Source organism: Pelecanus crispus, chromosome 2, assembly GCF_030463565.1.
Source record: "Pelecanus crispus isolate bPelCri1 chromosome 2, bPelCri1.pri, whole genome shotgun sequence".
Taxonomy (NCBI): domain Eukaryota; kingdom Metazoa; phylum Chordata; class Aves; order Pelecaniformes; family Pelecanidae; genus Pelecanus; species Pelecanus crispus.
In genome coordinates, this window is record NC_134644.1 from 107,044,105 (window position 1) to 107,058,733 (window position 14,629).

General features: G+C 37.7%; 1 protein-coding gene across 1 annotated transcript in view; it reads right to left on the minus strand.

Annotated features, from left to right (window-relative positions):
• The window catches only part of INVS (inversin), a 103,771-nt gene that overhangs the window by 59,989 nt on the left and 29,153 nt on the right, over nucleotides 1–14,629 (minus strand). Inside the window, exons 3-4 of the mRNA XM_075728337.1 lie at nucleotides 7,123–7,296; nucleotides 2,090–2,257 (exon numbers count right to left, since the gene is read on the minus strand). Coding sequence (XP_075584452.1) covers nucleotides 2,090–2,257; nucleotides 7,123–7,296 — 342 coding nt within the window. The remainder of the gene's footprint in view (nucleotides 1–2,089; nucleotides 2,258–7,122; nucleotides 7,297–14,629) is intronic.

Genomic DNA, 14,629 nt, shown 5'->3' on the forward strand with positions numbered 1-14,629 from the left:
GTTTCTGTATCATCAACTTTTACAGCATATTCTGTAAGCTAAACTACTTTTTCATTTAAACATGTTACTATCTTATTCCATCAGTAAGTATATATAGGTATAACGATTTGGAATATAAACAATTTAGTTGATACATGAAAAAGCCTAGATGGAATCAAGAATACACTCTTTTAACTGTCAGAGTGAAAAAAAAACTAGACATGATCATGATTCTGTATTACCTAAAGAGAATCTTTGAGAATACCTTCAGTAAGGAGACAAGTAGTTTTGACCTTTTGTAGTGCATCTGGCTGGGATGGAGTTAATTTTTCTCACAGCAGCAGGTATGGTGCTGGGCTTTGTATTTGTGATTAAAACTGTTGATAACACAAATAATAGTTTTGAGTATTACTGAATAGTGCTTGCACAGCATCAAGGATTTCTCTTTTTCATGCCCTGCCCTGTCCTGCTCCCCTGTTCCCTGGAATGAGTGGGCTGGGGGTGGGCAAGAGACTGGGAGGGGGTACAGCTGGGACGGGTGACCTGAATTGACCTGAGCAATATTCCAAACCACATAACATCACGCTCAGCAAAAAAAAGCTCAGAGAAAGGAGGAGGCAGGGAGGATGCTCATGGCTACACCATTTGTCTTCCCAAGCAACCACTAAGTGTGCTGAAGCTCTTTTTCCACTTTCCTGGGAGTGGCTAACATCTGCCTGCTGATGGGAAGTAGGGAATACATTTCCTTTTTTGCATGCAGCTTTTGCATTCCCTACTCAACTGTCACTTTATTCATCCATGAGTCTTCTTGCCTGCCTTCTATTTTCTCCCAGTCTTGCAAGAAGGGAGTGAGCGACTGGCTGTGCAGCTGTTATGCTGTTGGCTAAGGCCAACCCACCACAACTTTTAAAAACATCTACCTTGACTATCTAACATTTGAAAAAGTCTGTATTTGAATACAGCAATCCTTATCTACTTTTCAGCCAATTTATTTCTCTAGTATGGCAGAAAAGTAGGTGGTATATAAAAGCTAAAACTTTGTGACAAAATTTTGTTTCTGACAAACTATTTCACAACTGAGTCCAAACTACAAATATCTTGAATAAAGAGAAGTAGTAGAGAAATAAAATCACATTAATTTAACAGTGGAAATGTCTCAAAAACTATTTTCATAGTAAAAAAAAAAAGTATCAGTAACTGTAAGATTATCAATGTTATTCGGAGAAAAGTAAAGCAAATTTTCATATACGACACGTAAGTTCTCAACTTGCAAGCTAATCAGGCAAACAGCCATTGTAGTTAGCTTACAATCAATATGTGTCTATTTCTGAAAGACCTTTGAAAGACAAAGATACAGAGAGATTGTTGTAATATGAGAGAAAAATTCAGTTGAGACTTCTGTATCTTTCTATTTTAGTGAAATCCAGAGATTTCCACAGAATAAAAATCAAGGTAAAATTCAAGCTGAACAAATGATTTCATTGTACTCATTATAACTGTCTGTGTAGAAAATGAACTGAGATACTGCAGAAAGGGAAAATCTGCCATGAAGGAAAAATTATTAAATCTGTACAGAAAAGTAGTTGGAACGTCTCTTAGTAAACTGATAGTGGGCTGACTCATAATTGATCAAATATTTCCCAGAATTCTGACTTGAAAGACCAAATTAAAATAGATTTTCAGTACAGTTAACTAGAAAGAAACTTTCAAATAATGAAGAAGAGACACACAACAAAGAAATCGGTGTGTAAGATGCAATTGAGATGAGTAATATGACTGGCCATTTTAACTAGGAGAACTTGCAACCCCTTCCTTCCTCCCTTCCCCCCAAAATGAATAGTTACACATATCAAACTAATTAAGAGAATATACATAGTCTGTGAGTTAGAGCAAAGATATTCACTCACAGAACTCAGAAGAAACCCCTTTCAAGAGAGCAAATATATTTAAGATGATTTCTTAAAAAATTCTGGATATTGGAAAAAGCAAATTATTTCATTCTCAAAGAGTCAGTAGACTAAAATGAAAAATTTCAAGAGAACAAAAAATATTTCTATCTGAGTAAAGTAATAAATACAGAAAGAGTTTTATGTACAATAAACTTTCTTACCAGAATACATTTCACTGTGTGAATTGCACTAGGGTCCTTGTTGTTAGCTGCCCAGTGAAGTGGGATTTTTCCTTCAATATCAGGGATTCCAATATTTGAATCATGTTTTATGAGAAGTTTCACATGCTCTGGGTTATTGTAGTAGGCACTCCAATGCAATGCAGTTTGCTGGAACACAATATTCACAAGTTTTACAAACATGGTGAAAAATGAATAGAAGATGAAAATTAAAGTTTGTTAGAACCTGAAATATGATTTAATTATATTTTCACAGAATGAAAGAAATCACCTAGTCCTCTGCTCAAAGCATGGTCAGTTAGAACAGGTTGATCAGGACACTGTCAGATTTTGAGTTACCTCCACAGATGGAGACTCCACAACCTCTCTGGACAACTTGTCTGACCTCCCTCACATTAAAAAAGTATTTTCTGAGGTTTAAACAGAATTTACTATATTTCAACTTGTTCCCATTGCCTCTTGTATGTTCACTGGAGACCACTCTTCTGAGTCTGGCTCCATCTTCTTTACTACCTCCTATCCAGTATTTATACACATTGGTAAGATCACCCCTGAACCATCTCTTCTTCACGCTAAATATTTGCAGCTCTGTCAGCTTCTCCTTGATGTCATATGCTCCAATCTGTTAATTATCTTTGTGGTTTTCCACTGGACTCACTCCAGTATGTCTATGCCCTTACTGTACTGGAGAGCCCAGAACGAGACACAGCATTCCATTTGTGGTGGCACCACTGCTGAGCAGAGGGGAGGTACCACAGGTAAAACCAGCCTTAAACAATGGGTAAATGAGCAATCTTTTGTTATACTTCAACAGAGGACTGACAGAAAAATGGAGCAAATGTACCTAGGGTGGGTGACAACTCAAAATCACTGGAAAACAGGCTTTAAACAAAATTGAACAAGAGGCCCATCTACCTACTTAAGAGTAGATATTCACACATCTTTGCTACTGAGGCCTGAATTAGGTCTAAGTTACATTACCTTACATGAAACCCACACTGAGAAGCACTTATGCTTGGAATATAAGTATTTCTCATAGAAGATTAATTGCTTTGTATGTGGATTTCTTGGACTATGGCAGGAGAATACTGTCCCTGCTACTTAGCCAGCCAACAGCACAATGCCATCGGGTGCAGCAATTTCAGACCTGGAGAAAATATGTGAGCGCAATCATGTCCAAGTTAGAATGATCATCTGAAGCAGGCCTCAGCACCAGAGCTGCACTACACACTGCAGTGATTAGTCTGGTCCCTCTTAAATTTGGAAATCTCTTGCAATAAAACAAATTGATAGAGAAGCATATAACAAGATTACTTTCCACTAGGGGAAGATGGTACTGAATACTGACACCGGACCTGGATCCATCTTGAGCAAAGGTTTTGACTTTCTACACTGTCCTAGGTCACGTGGAATTCTAGAGGTTGAGTATTACTGAATCTAATGTCCACTGACCCATGGCAGTCCAATAAAATGTCAAAAGGCAATCCATGCTCCTATTGCAAATTCCTGACTGCCAGTGGCTTTTATAGGCATTACAAATGTTCATAACTATATAAAGCAAATCAACACGTGGGTTTTTTAAACAGTAAACCATTGGTATATTAACAAGTACTTTACTGATCAGACACATCTCTCCGACTGCCAAGTCATAGAGGTTTGTAAAACACGGAATGAATTTTATTTCCCCATCTCCCTTCCTCCCACCCCCACCCCAGCAAAATACTACATGGCACTTTGATTTGAAAAAGGAGAGAAATAACTGCTGCAGGACGTTTGTGTATAAGCCTATCATAACCCGGATTAGCACCCTTGAATAGTGAGAAAGAACGTTTGAGTTCACAATCATATAATTAATGTCTCTCTAAAGGAGGAAGGCAAAAAGGAGCCTATTTTTTGTGTTTCTGCTTTAAGCTGTTAGTTTAGTACCATGGTAACATAATATGATAGTGCAACCTTTTTGTGTACTTGGTAGTTCACTGAAAAAGAGCTCATTCTAAAACATAACTGGAGGGGTTGCAAAGAAAGGTCTGATAACTGACACCACGTACAACAACATACAGACTAACACCATAAAGCATGTTCAAACCATCACAGCTTGTCAGGATTGAATTGAAAAACTTCTAGCAGTAGAAATTTGTAATAAGTTAAATGTTATTTCTTAAGTGGAGCTGACCAGCATCCCTAGGAACTGACAGACGCAATGAAAGCAAAAACTTTTCATTACCAAGAGGCCAATGTAGTCTTTGTTTACTGGCTTCTCTCACCTACAACCTGCTTTTCAGCCAGTTGCTTACACAGAAATAGACATAAACAAACAGTTGTTCTCTCTGACGTTCAGGAATTCTATTTGACAATCGTGATGCACATATTTGCGGTAAGGGAAACGAGTAAGCTATGTGCCCAACAGGGTCAAACTTGTTGGACTCTGTCCCTGAGACCTGTCTTTCATCAACCTGAATTCCATCTTTGCTATTGTGACTACTCAAGACATGAACTGGAATAAAAGTACTCTACATTTTGTGGGAAATCTGGCAATGCTTTAATACTGCCTTGGAAATTTGCTAAACAACAGGCAAGGTTCCTAAAAGGTTTTGGCTGGTTTCAATATACCTTTGTTAATTAATTAAAGTGGTCAGGAAGTCAGCATGACCTCTTCAGAATGACTGCTATAATTATAGCCAGGGTTTCCATGATACATGTTAGAATACCCTGGAAGGCAAACAGCTGATTACAAGGGCACAGGCTGGTTCAAATCCATTGTCCAGAGGGGACAGAAGATTAATTTGTTGGAAACCGGGTTTGCAGCTGTCTTATCCTGCTTCCCAGATGATAAAATCAGATAAGGATTTCAGGGTTTAAGCAGTAACACCACTAGAAAGTCCAGTCCCCTTCTCTTACTATGTCCTCTTGTGGTAGAATGAAAACCCACTACATTAGATATGGAATGATGATTTCCATTAAGACCAGCCTTGCCAAGCTGGTAAGTTGATTATCAGCTGATTCAAATAGAATCATAGAATCATAGAATCATTTAGGTTGGAAAAGACCTTTAAGATCATCCAGTCCAACCATTAACCTAACACTACCAAGTCCACCACTAAACCAATTTACTTGATCAGGGCACTTACATTTGAATCAGTGGTAGATTAGTGCCTGGTGGGGAGATTTTTCACACCAGTTTCAGGATCACTTACAAATTGTAAGAAGACAACCTTCCTGCTCAATGCTTAAAAAGCCTCCATCATGAGTAACAGTTCCAGTTGTATTTGATACCATGCCTACCTTGCCAATGGTAGTTACATAATTGTTTTTTGGTCTTCGTTTTGCTATCTACATTCATGGTGTCTCACTTTTTGTTACTATATCCTTGGGGAAAAGATCGGGCTTAGGGAACATTCATAACTCCGGATTCTTTGAAAGAAGTCTCTTTCAGATTTCAGGATACAAACTGCTCAAGCACATGAAATTTAAACTAGATATTCCCAGATTAACAGGTCCGCAGCAATTACTAGAAATCTGTCTACTAAAGGCAATGTGATAATCTCCCAAATGGAACATGCGTTAAAGATTCCAACAAGAGGGGTGCGTCTGTTTTGTTCAAAACCTACGTGGAAACACAAGAAATTCTTTACCTAGAATGTCCGTCAGGACTGTGTGAAAGTCCTATGCCTCCTCATACCCTACTATTAATGCTAATGGAGGCAACCGTTTCACATCAGTTTTAAATCAAGCATTGCTAAGCACTCAAACTTAAGAACCACACTAATCTGAGCACCTCAAAAAATACAGTTGCTATATGCTAAATAACTATTCCTTCTTTTAAAATGGGTTAGTGTGCTATTATTGTGGACTGGCAGCCCTCTCTGTATAAAGAGTCATAGTAAATCAGCTGTTAAAGAGCTGTACCACTTTCCTTCTAAGATCCATCATCTTTTCTGGCTGGACATTTTAATGATAGTCCTTTTCAACAAACATCAGTAGATTATTTCCTGAGGCTCTTAGAAGTCAGTGTGCTTCTGAAGCAGGCTGGTAATTTTATTGACGTGGTAGAACATGACTTTGCAAAGACACATCAGACAACTCATGACGATATATGCACTATATGATACACATGGAAAGTCACCTGGAGATTTTCTGGCCTTTCAAGCAACAGTTGTCACTACAGATGCAGAAAATTAGTCTGAAGGACTTTATTCTAAGAACGTAGTAACGTAAAGCTCTGAAGGTGTTCAGATTACATTTTCTCCTGAAGAAGTCTGCAGTTTCACAAAACAAATGTCAGTGACTAACTGGTGCTCTGCTTCAAATGAAAGTCTCATGCCAGAACGTCAATCAACGTCATCATCACATCCCTCTCACTAACTGATGCAGTCATGGAAGGAACAGTGCACAGTTAACCCACCACACATTTCTAAAAGGTAGCACCTATGGACAACTGTGTCAATATCACCATCATTTTAGTGGCCCCAGTGCAGGGCGAAATCAATCACCTAGTGTTAGGAAGGATGTCTGCCAGCAGCAAACCTGCATTCAGCTCAGCACCAAAGGAATTACCTTTTTTTTTTATTTTTTTAACTCAACTTTGGTATTGACAAATACTTTGAAGGCCTTTTGCACAAAGCTTTCTAGTGACTCTCATCATTAAATGATTCTAAATGTAGGGTTTTTCCAAGGAAGAAAAGCAAGATAAGCAAATGCTATCCAGATTCTAACGAAGACCACAATGTTAAAGAAAGACTTAGACCTTAAAACCAGTGGTTTTTTAATCCTCTATTATTCTACATACTCTCAACAGAAATATCAATGAAATCAGTGCAATGAATTTTTACATCATTATTGTAGGAAAATATTAATATTTCTAAAGGTGATCATTATAATACCAGTGTTAGCCACTACTCTGAAGACTCAGAAAAAGTTTGTTATGGCTGAAATAAATTTTCACACATAACTGTTGGATGTAACCCCAATTTCTAAAGCTGCTACACGTGTTGTCTTAAAATAAGCAGTATTTTTACCTTGTTTCTGTCCTGGGTATCCACTTCTCCAGGCGCCATATGTTTTAGCAACAAAGCTAAACATTTTGGGCTTTTGTGACGTGTAGTTAAATGTAATGGTGTCATATCCTCCAAGTCCTTCTGCATCCAGTTCCCTCTACGAGCCAGTAAAAGTTTCATGAAGCGGTAATTTCCCTGGGTAAGGAAAAATACCAGAAATTTAATCCAGTTTATCAAACCAAATGATTATACTCTTTAGATATATTTACTGTTGCATTACAGTGCCTAAAAAACCACACAAAAACAGCTCTAAGCTTTGGAAACATCTAGTGAAGATTTTTTGTTAAAAAACATTAACGCTTGATTTTTCAGTCTGTTTTGCTACATATCTTCCATTAGCAGAGTGTGTAGGACAGGGTTCAGTAATACCGAAAATTCTGCCATACTGTCAGAGTTTCTTGACAGTTTAACCTCAATAAACATCATGTAAAAACTGAAATAAGACCATTACATGCTGGTTACGGCAAGGCAGACAGTTATCAGATGAGGAATAAAACTAAACATGAAGAAAGATTAAAATTTTCAAAATGAAAGTAAGAAAAATAACAGGGAATGATTCAGAGAGATAAAATGTACTCATCTGAATGAGTAACAAATATACAGAGAAGTGATTGCTTCTTAAATTTTTAAATTAGGAACTATGTATGACTTTTGATCTACTGTATGCATGATAAATTAATAGGACAACTAGCTTTGTAACATATTTAAAATACTTAACACTCTGGACTTACTAGGTTTTCAAAAGAAGTAATGTAGAAATGCTCCTGTCACTAATAACTGAGGGGGGATCCCAAAGAAAACTATCTGGTTTTATTTCTCAAATCATTGAAGAAGCCAGTCAAAAATTAAAGATACAATCACGCAACCATGAAGAAGCTGTAATGATTTAAGGTATAGCCAGCCTTGACTTGCTACTGCCCCTTGCTTGGAGATTATTTTCCATATAATAGAGATGCTACAGATGACATTTTGATGCTCCCACTTCACTTCAATATAAAGTCTATTGGGTTTTTCAAACCACCTTCAGCACTTAAGTTTCAGTCAAGGACCAGTAACAGCTGGAGCAGTAACTCATTACAGCAAAACATCTGGATCTAGCTTGTGTGATCATGTTTTAAAGATGCCTTTTCTTTCCCCACTCTAACTTTTAACCTTTCCTAAAGTGAAAGGAGAGTGCTGTCTCCCAGTTTTTCTCACTGTCTCCCACTGTTTTCCAAAATACTAGTTTTTGCTGATTTCACATACTGGCAGTTTAAGTAAAAGTATCAATTACCCACAAATATAATGAAAACAGAAAGCTCAGAAGAGAAGAGAAATTGTACTAATTCCCCTCACTCAGGGAAAAGCTGCAACATTTGATGAAGCTTCATTAGACAATGTACACAGGAAAGGTGACACTCAAATCAATAGAAGTCATGTCTTTGGATTCTTCCGCTTATGGAACTACCTGCAAATTAACATATTTCAGTCTGCTACAATTCTTTTATAAATCTTGTACGTTAACTTAGTCCCTTTAGGCTGTCTTTGGAAAACCAATGAAAAAGAGGTAGCCATGTAGACAAATGCAAGCGGTGCTGATGAATGGGGACACTTCTGTATATCATAAGACTCAGAATTGCGAATCACTTTGTCAGCAGAATGGTAGGGTGGAGATGGGCCAAAGAATTCCAGAGGCCCCCATAGTATCCAGTGCCAGGCATAAAAATATTCTAGTTTGTTTTTTCATAGCAGCCATAAACATTGGAATGGCAGATTTTACATATATCACTGTTCTGCTCTGGAAAAGTTGAGTTTTATGTGGGCAGAATGGATTTCACCAAGTCCACCTAAAATAAATTAATGTTATTTTTTTTCCCTGCTACACTATTTTATTTTAAAATACAAACCAGGGAAAGCAAATGATGAATGAACTCAGACAAAATAACCTCTTCCTGCTTCTACAGTTTATTGTCATCGGTCCTTGCTCTTCAATGAAAGCCTACAAGAAAAGTGTCAAAAACCTTGCCACAAACCTGCCTGAAAATGCAAACTTCTTTTGCCAGAGACAGCATGGCTACTGTACTCTTCAACAGCATTCACAGTGAGTAGTGACGGACTAATTCTCTTTCTTCTGCTGAGTGTCAGGGAAAGCATAACCTTAGGATTTTGTCCCTTTAATACACAGACATGCATCAAAGCATACACTGAAGTACAGAGGCAGAACAGCATAATGTCTGCAGAGCTACTAATCCACGCAGAACACACTCAAAATGAATTCATGATAAATTTTGAATGAGTTAGGGATAAGAAAACTCATTATTGTCATTATATTTTACAGGTAAATATAAGAGGAACTTGCAAAACTCATTAAAAAAGAAAAAAACTAGAAAAAAATCGCTATGTATCATGATGTGGTTGAGAATTAGACTGGGGGAAGACAACATTAAATAACTTGAGACAATATTAGTCTTGGAAGAAATATAGCTGCTTTTGTCTATCACAGAGGATAATGCATCTGGTTTGTTTTCAGTATTTCCTGCTCAATGTGCATGCATACATATGAAAGAAAAAAAAAATATTTTCTCTTGTTGATGGATACTTATTGGGAGATTTAAAAGTATATTTTGCTTTTTGAATGAATTCAGCTGAAAAGAAGAGTCAAAGTTAAAATAATACACAAAACTAAGGAAACATGCATTTTTATTATTAGAGTTGCTTTCCCTATACTGGATTTTATTTTTGCTCTTACACATGTTTCCACCAGTTACTACTATATTATTCTGGTGCATGCTTAGCCACCAACAAACCCCTCTCCTTAGGAAATGAATCTGTAATAAATCCCCTCATTCTGAAACACAAAAGATTCTGTTTCTTCCAAATGATTTAAGATTCTTTTTAAACCACCACCACAGAAAACACCTGTACTTAAATTACTTATTTGTAATGATCTTATTCATGCTCTTATTTCCGACTGCTGTTCTCTTCTTTAGTAATGGCATGAATGTTGCTGTGTTCCTTTCACTTGTTAGAAAATAATACCATCCCTATTAACGACAAAAGAAAAATTCCCCACCTTCAATTGATTACCGCTGAAGTTTGTAAATATGCAATGTATCAACATGTCTTGAAGGCAGATTTAATTTAGGTCTTACTAGGTGGAGGGGGAAAACAGTATGCTTAATGTGAAAAGCAGTTACTAACCGAATTCCTTCATTGTTATAAAATTCTTGTGTATAACAAGTCTTTAAGCTTGCTAGTTTCTCCTCATATAAAATGCACTTGATTGGCCTAAAGATTCCTGGGCAGCATGAAGCACTCTGGGTGAGTCCATGGTCTCCTAATATTGATAGTGTCTCTAAAATGATTCTGTTATACTGTGAAAACATTATGAGCAAACAGGATTAAATACTGGTACAGAAAACTCAGTTCCTGCTAGCCAAAATACACTATTCCAATGCTGATTCTTAAAATTCCTTTATATTCTATTAAAGTTATTTTTAGCCAAAAGACTCAACTCCGTATGCAAACTACAGCACAGTTTCAGAGAAAAGCTGACAAACAGCTTCAGCATAATCAGAAGAAATACTTCTGCTATTTCAAAATTTCAGCCACGTATACTAACTGCTATGGAGTACAACACATTTTTTGGTAGACAAATATTTCAATAAGTAATCATTCCTCTGCTGTCAAGTAATGACTTTGAAGAAAGTTCTGGACCCCAAGCTTAACTACTAAGAAGTCAGAAAAACTTTCCTGAATATTTCAATAGAGAAAAGAGTGATGGGAGAAACATCTTAGTCGGAATCAGTGAATTTGCCAGAATTCAGATTATCCCTGAAATTGAAAAAGTTATCCCCAAAATTGCAAATTCATTCAGAAAAAACCTGTCTAGTATTTTCAATATGAATCTATTGCAAGGAACAGGTCCCAGCGGAAAAGTGCCAGTAAACTCTTTTCTACCTACTTCTCCAGGCCTACAACATGATGTGTTTATTTCTTCATCCACCTAAAGCAGCTTTTTCAACCTATTTTCTCTCCCTGGCCTGTTGAGGAGAGGGAGTGCGAGAGTGGCCGGGTGGGCACCTGGCAACCAGCCAAGGTCAGTCCACCCCATATGATCACCTAAGTGAAAGACTAAAGAAAAAACGAGCTCTGTACTGATAACAATGTTGTTACGATTCTAATCGTAGGTTGATACTGAAATTCCTGATGGCTGTATTACCAATGCACTAAAAACATTAGCCTCACACTTCACATCATGCCACTCTATACAGTCCAGCACAGTCCTGTTCTAAGTCGCCCAGTGCCTCTGTTTCAAACACTTCCTCAGAACTTGGCCCATAGTGCCTTCACTCAGCAGTGGAAAGATCAGGGAAAGAACATTTCTTTTTCCTTTCCTTGGATCAGTGGCAGTCCTCTTCTTCCCTAGCAAACTAACGGAGAACAGGAGATCTAGTATGTGACTGAACCTAACATGGGCATATGGGTATAGGGAAAGGGAAGGATTCCAGCATGCTGCGAAGCCACTCTAACATCTGAAGCACTTCTGGGCCAGGTTTCAGCCTTCCCCCGAACAAACAGGCAGACACAGGTTCCTACTGGTCCGTTGTCCAAAATAGTTCAAGTGCACTGCAACATTTAGAGCAATCATATTTTCATATTACTGTTGGAAAGGTTTAAATAATGTTACCCACCTGTACTAGCTGGCTCTCTTGTAACAGGTAGCACAATGTCCTGGTTTTGGCTGAGACAGAGTTCATTTCCTTCCTAGTAGCTGGCATAGTGCTGTGTTTTGGATTTAGTATGAGAATAATGCTGATAACACACTGATGGTTTAGTTGTTGCTAAGTAGTGCTTACACTAGTCAAGGACTTTCCAGCTTCTCATGGTCTACCAATGAGAAGGCTGGAGATACACAAGAAGCTGGGAGGGGGCCCAGCCAGGACAGCTGACCCAAACTGGCCAAAGGGCTATTCCATACCATATAACATCATGCTCAGTATAGAAACTGGGGGTAAGTCGGCCATTGGGGCTGCTGCTCAGGGACAGGCTGGGCGTTGGTCAGTTGGTGGTGAGCAATTCATTTGCATCACTTGTCTTTCTTGGGCTTTATTTCTCTCTCTTTTTGTTATTTTCCTTTTCATTACAATTTTTTATTACTATTACTATTACATTATTTAATGTCAATTATTAAACTGTTCTTCCTTCAACCCATAAGTGTTGTCACTTTCACTCTTCCAATTCTCTCTCCCATCCCACTGCGGGGGGCAGAGTGAGCGAGTTGTGGCGCTTAGTTGCTGGCTGAGGTTAAACCACAGCACACCACAGACCAACCAACCTAACATAGAAAACACTATCATAAAAATACAGCTGTGCAAATATTCCAGCACCCAAAATGAAAAAGAGGTTTTGGCAGACATTTTTGTTCCCCACATGATATCTAGCAGTATAAGAAAGATTCAGAGTTGTCAATGGATTTTTTTAATTCACCTTTTCAATACATGTAGATAATTTAATATATTCCAAGATACATTGTTAAAACCTGAATCTTAGACTACCACAGAGCTAACAACAAATTGCTGTAGTTAATCCTGTTTCTTGTGAAGGGTTTTATTCTTCATGTAAGCAAAATTCTTCTAGAAATTTCTTAGCATACTCTCTCCTCAACTGTGAGATATCATGCATGAACCTTCTGAGACCCAGACAGCTTAACTTGCCAGCAGAGAGGTCATGTACTGTGCTCTGCCACATTTGGTAGAAGTCTGGCAATGCCAGCAATGGCAGTTGGGATCACTGCTCAGCTACCAGGAGATAAAAGATGAACAACAACTGCAATCAATACTTACTAGCAACACCTTACTTCCTTTCCTCTTAGGTGGCTAAAATCTAATGCTTTTCTGATTCAGAATTGAAAAGAAACTGAATATGGTTCCTGTAAAATGTATAAAATTTTCTTTCTGTGAACTGAAAGTCAAAGTCTGTAAAAGCAACAGGGACCTTTAAAGTAACATCATATAAAATACAAAAATTTAAAATCCGGATTACTAACTATTGTTATGTAAAATAAAACATCATCTGAAATGGAGGAGTCGTCATCATCTTAATACCAAGTGCGCATGTATTGAAACGAAGTTTCATCACAAATATCTCCTGGATAGTCATGAAGTAGATAAGGGTCCAAGCACTCTTCCAAACTACAGATAACACCAAAAGACAGTAGACAAGTACACTTATTAACAGAACAGGAACCAACCCTCTTAAACTGTTAGTATTCTTTCTCCTTATATTACTCCCATTTTATATGGCTAAAGCCTCAGTAAACTAATATCCGTCTCCTGTACCAGATGTGGTTCTAGAAGAAACGGGAAGGCTAAAGGGAAGGGGGAAATAGAACAATTTCATCTACATCCTAAATGAATGACAGCATATCAGTTTCACCGTAGTCCAGATTGCCATTTATTATGCACCAACAATCAGGAAGATTTTGCAGAATCACAAATAAAATTCTCCTGGGCACATAATGATGAATGACACAAGTATTTTGCATAGCAAACTTTTAAGTATTTCAGAGACATACAAGCTTGCTTTAAAGAGTTCACCTGGGTTCTAGAAACATTCTGCTGATGTGCAGTAAAGCTCTGTGAAAATTTATTTCCCTTCTCATTCCACTATTTCTTGGTGAGTTAACTTGGTCGTTACATAACCATGTGCTCCTATGCTCTTACTAACCACTTCTCCTACCCTGTAGTGTGCATATACCTCTGAGGTTGCACTTTTTATCTTTGGATTTTAAAAACATACTACATAGATAGATAAATACAACACCATTTTATAAAGCGAGAAACTGAGCTGTACAAGATAAGGCTAAGAGTCAGGGGAATATGTGCACTGCTCCAAGCATTAAAAGCAAATCCATAGATATGCTACCATCACCTTGTCATCAGTGGGTTAAAAGGGGCCAGGACATACAGAAACATCACTTATTTCCCTATTCACTGCTGAGACCACATTTTCAAAAAAAATCACAATTTTAATCCATGTGAAATATTTAACTTGACTTGAAAGACTGATTTGTAATAATTAAAAATATAGCACACATGAGCTGACTACTGACTGTTACAGCACAGCTACACTTGGGTTTTGGAATACCTACAATAGGCTTGTAAAGAGTTATTTGACTGTAAGGGTTGCCAGAGAACTAGGAAGAAGGCAGCCCAGCATCTCTATATAACCTCTTGGTAAACACAGCAGGGGTCATTAAAAAGAATGCCAAGCTGTTAAACTGTGAAGATGCTACTTTGGCTCCAATTCAAAATTACATACCTGCTTTTCCAGTACTGGGAGCAGACAGAGCAAAAGAACATAAAACAATTTAAAAGTGATCCTTACAAAGGAGGTGGTTTTTAAGGGCTCTTCGTTGCTGACAGTCATAAGTGCTGAAGATGAAGTCAGGGCATATGCTTCCAGCAGAACAGAAAGCCTTAGAAAT